Raw genomic sequence first — 4127 nt, forward strand, 5'->3', positions numbered from 1 at the left:
CGAATTATTCGAGTCAACTCGAATAAATAATTCGAGTTTCAAGTTTGAATCGAGTTAAATTTTACAATTCAAATAATTCGAATAACAATTGGTGTAAATACCCTTTTGGTCCCTGTCAAGTTTAAAAATGAGCAAATTGATCTCTCTCAACAAAAATTACAAAATAATTCAAAATAATTTTTAAAATTAAAATATTTATAAAAATTCTAAAATTTATATATATTTTAAAAATTATAAAAATATTGAATCATTAATTTTAAAACTTTTAAATGGAAAATATGTTGTTAAATATTTATTAATAAAAAAACTTCAATTCAATTTAAATATAAACAACTAACACACAAAATTAATCAATGTTTAATCTATAATACATAAAAATTAATCAATTTCTAATTTTATAGACTTTAATGTTAATGGTAATATATTTTGTTAATAATAATTTTTTTCCTAATAGTTATTGTTGAGGCATATAATCAAGAAATAATGATTTATTTGATCCTCTAACTGTAAAAAAAAGTTATTTTACCCTCCATTTAATTTTTCATTTTCTTTAGCCCTTAAATTTAAGTTGTTTGTCATCAAACCACCCTAAAGTAAATAGAAAATTTAATATTTGTCATACACGTGGATAACAATGGTTACTTTTTCTATCTATTTTGGGGTAATTTGACAAACACTGCAAATTCAAAAGCTAAAAGAACGAAAAATTAAATGGAAAGCAAAAATGATTTTTTCTCTTTTTTGTAAAGTTGAAGAGTCAAAAAAGTCCTTATGCCTATAATCAACATGGTGATGAATCCTCAGAAGTTCCCAATGTAAGATAGGAGATATACATTGCAGCTCCTCAGGAGAAGGTTCCTCCATTTGCAGATTCCTTGTCAAACAACAAAATTAAACAGGGAAAATAAGTGGCAATTAAACCTCACCGGTACTTACTTGTGGTGCCTAATGCCATTTGATTTGGCCTACCAATCCACCATTAAATTTCTTGTGATGGAAACCTGTCCAGATTTTATCAATGGAAACAAAACAAAAAAAAAGAACACAATTATAATGGAACAAAGGTTTTACATCCATGAAAACTTCCATATTCTATAGAAAATTTCCAGCACTATACCATGATAATTTCCACAATTAGTGATCACAATGTCTCCAAAAGTATAATTTTTGTACATACAAACAAAAGACGGCATTTACGTAGCATACGCATGTAATTTCCCCTTGTTTTTGCGATATTTTCCGGTGACCGGCCTGTCAAGCCTCGTTTGATCGAAGCAAATGAGGGTTAATTCCACTGCCATGTCTCAAATCCCAGATATCCTAAATCTCATTATTTACTCCAGCTAAGAGCACAAGAAGGAAAATGTAAAGAAAATGAGGAAAGTAAAGGGACATTATATTCTATGCAACTCTAGCTAGCCTAAACAACAACCAATCAGCTATCGTACCTCGGGTGGACCAACGGGTGGCAAAATTGAACTTGCTTCTGCTGGTGCTGCCTCGGAGATTCTTGCTTCCGATTTTTCATTCGAATAACTAGAATAGAGTTGAAAAAAGAAAACGTCAATAATGTAGAATTCAGTCACATTTGAGCAAGGAAAACATTTGTTATTATAGGGCTTGTGCCTAGTCCGAACAAGCTCAGTCTATGGACATGTCTAATATCAACACTCACACTACCATCTATTACTTGCATGTCCAAAAAGCTAGAGCTTATACAAAATGTTCTTCCATGCATCTCAGATTGTTTTTAAGTAGAAAGAGTGTTTCTCAGTGCCATTCCATAATATCGAACCATTCAATATTCGAGATACTTACGTTGAGAGAATCGTCACCCAAATAAGTTCTACGCAGTCCACCCAAAGAAGCCTTTGTTCTACCGGAATAAAACCATAAGTGATAAGATGAGCAAATGGCCAAAGTTTCCATCCGGCCTACATAATAACCATGCACAAGAACACTATGAGATCTTGATACCACGGGAAAACGAAACAATACCAAATTGTTCAAATATAAAGTGAATGAATGGCATGGAAAGAAGGTTAAGGTTCTCTTACTGTCAACATAGGCAAGAATGTTGCCTTCCATTCGTTAAAAATACTGATCGGAGATTCAAGACGCAGAAATCCCAAAACCACAAAGTAAATGCTGTTCCAAACTGCAGCCCATGCAGTTTGGTCGAAAGCTACTTTCACAGGAACCACCCACCAGTCTTGGAAAGGAAAAAGCTCCTACGGGCAAAAAACGAGTTTCAATACATTAAATAGGACAAAAATTTCAACTCGAACCTGTTTGCGAGATATATAGTGCGGAATGATTACCTCACAGAATTGGTAATAGTAATGAGACAAGGAACCGTGTAGAGTAAAGCCAACAAGGCCAGATCTGAACATCCGCATACGATCAAACTCAAAGAGAGGTTTACCTTCAAAGCACTGAAAGATTAAAGACAAGAAAAGTGTAAGGGACAATCTCATGACCGAAAACTAAAGATCGAAAAGTATTTCTTCGATGATATAAACTTACTTGAGCGATCCAATCCCCTATAGAATAGACGATTCCACTGATAACCATTTTCGCTAAAACAGGGTTTGTCCTCAAAGCTTCTTCATAAGCACTCCAATTGTGTTGAGGTGCATATCTTACTATCTCATAAATAGTCCATCCCTACGACCCGAAGACGTAAAATTTTCAGTTCTTCGTAAGTTGCAGGCCAAATTCATTATGAAATACCAGTGCTATATGCATATGTGGTACATAAGCATGTAAAGCACAACAAGATTAAGATCTTCGTTAAAAAATCTCAAGCTACTAAAACAGCCAAGAGCAATATATTTTTTTATACAATACAAATTCAAAGTCACACACCCAGACATGCACAAGCTTATAATCGAACTCTGGAATCGAGATGGGCCTACTACTAGAGTTCATCCAAGAGCCCTCAATAATGGCACAAGCATGAAGAGCCAAGCATACATATAGATTAATCACATATTTTTGTATTATTCAGCAATTGAAAGAGCAAAAGGGAATAACAAAAAAGGAGGGGGATTTTACAATAACAATCTGATACCAAAGATTTTGCAATCAATCATTCAATTTCCTAAGCCAAATCATGCAATTTTCCACAAAATGAAAGTAAAATTGCAGATATAATCTCACCTGCCAATAATTCTGATCAATGGTAAGCAACTTGGTGATGGCATAAGTACCAGCAGCAAGAACAATAGTAGCATTAATAGTTCTATCTATAAGCCTATCCAATTCCTCTTGACTTCCTTGTCCATCACCAAATCCGTTCCCTGAAGGTGAACCTGAAGAAGAAACCCCTTCAAAAGATAACATTCCTTCATTGCTAAACCCACCTACTTGAGTCACTAACTCTCCTCCTGGCGATTCTCTCGGCACCTGACTCACCGCAACTCCTTCTTGCATATCTGTAACATCCTCACTTTGAACTGGTATCACGTCAAGCTCCTCGGCTAATGACTTCACCGCCACCACCGAGTTTGCCCTTTTGTTTTTCTGTTTGGTTCCCGAGAAAGCAAGGCCCTCGGGCAGTTTTGAGGTGGTTAATGAGGAAGCTGAGAGGTGCCTCGAAATGGGTTTTCGTGGCTTTGTTAAAGAAAGGAGGCTTTGAGGAGATATCGTGGGGTGAAGAGACGCCATGGATCGGACTGAGTGGAGTTGAGTCGACCGAGATATGCCTCGGCAACTTACAAAGACTTCAACAGCCACTTGTAATAGTTGTTTCTAGCGTCCCCAGCGTTGCAGATGTCGGGAAGAGCCGTTTCTTATATGAGAATAACTTCGTTAGGGGCGATTCAATGCGGTAAGCCTTATGCTTTTATGCAGTGCTCTTGATTCAAGCCCATAATGGCTTCATTTTATGATCTCTTTCTTCTTGAAACATGTGAAGGTGTATCTTAACTATGATAGATGTCATACAGGTGATAACTTCATGTGTGATTGGTGGGTGAGATAATTTGAAGATGAGAAAATAAGGTCCACATAATAAAAAAAGGTAGCTAAGATTTAACAAAATAATAAAATAACCATAGTTGACCAAAAAACACAAACAAAATGCTTTAAAAAATAATTAATTAAATATAGTCTCATGTTTTGTC

At 35.4% G+C, this 4127-nt stretch overlaps 1 protein-coding gene across 6 annotated transcripts; it reads right to left on the reverse strand.

Moving 5' to 3' along the window:
* Window positions 1–568: 568 nt before the first annotated feature.
* Window positions 569–3849, reverse strand: LOC105768349 (uncharacterized). 6 transcript variants are annotated; one of them, XR_008195801.1, is made up of 9 exons: window positions 3163–3847; window positions 2527–2667; window positions 2322–2435; window positions 2058–2231; window positions 1819–1934; window positions 1449–1536; window positions 1118–1343; window positions 937–1001; window positions 569–874 (listed from the first exon to the last, which is right to left on the reverse strand). XR_008195801.1 is itself a non-coding variant. In XM_052630372.1 (8 exons), the coding sequence occupies exons 1-7, from the start codon at window positions 3667–3669 to the stop codon at window positions 966–968; spliced, it is 1176 nt and encodes a 391-aa protein (XP_052486332.1). In that variant the 5' UTR covers window positions 3670–3849; the 3' UTR covers window positions 569–874; window positions 937–965. The 6 variants fall into 6 exon arrangements, 3 of the variants coding, with proteins under 3 accessions (XP_052486332.1, XP_052486331.1, XP_012443688.2); XR_008195802.1 differs by having other exon boundaries at window positions 569–1001; window positions 1118–1260; window positions 3163–3848; XR_001125829.2 differs by having other exon boundaries at window positions 569–1001.
* Between the last annotated feature and the right edge of the window lie 278 nt (window positions 3850–4127).

Source organism: Gossypium raimondii, chromosome 5 (assembly GCF_025698545.1).
Source record: "Gossypium raimondii isolate GPD5lz chromosome 5, ASM2569854v1, whole genome shotgun sequence".
Taxonomy (NCBI): domain Eukaryota; kingdom Viridiplantae; phylum Streptophyta; class Magnoliopsida; order Malvales; family Malvaceae; genus Gossypium; species Gossypium raimondii.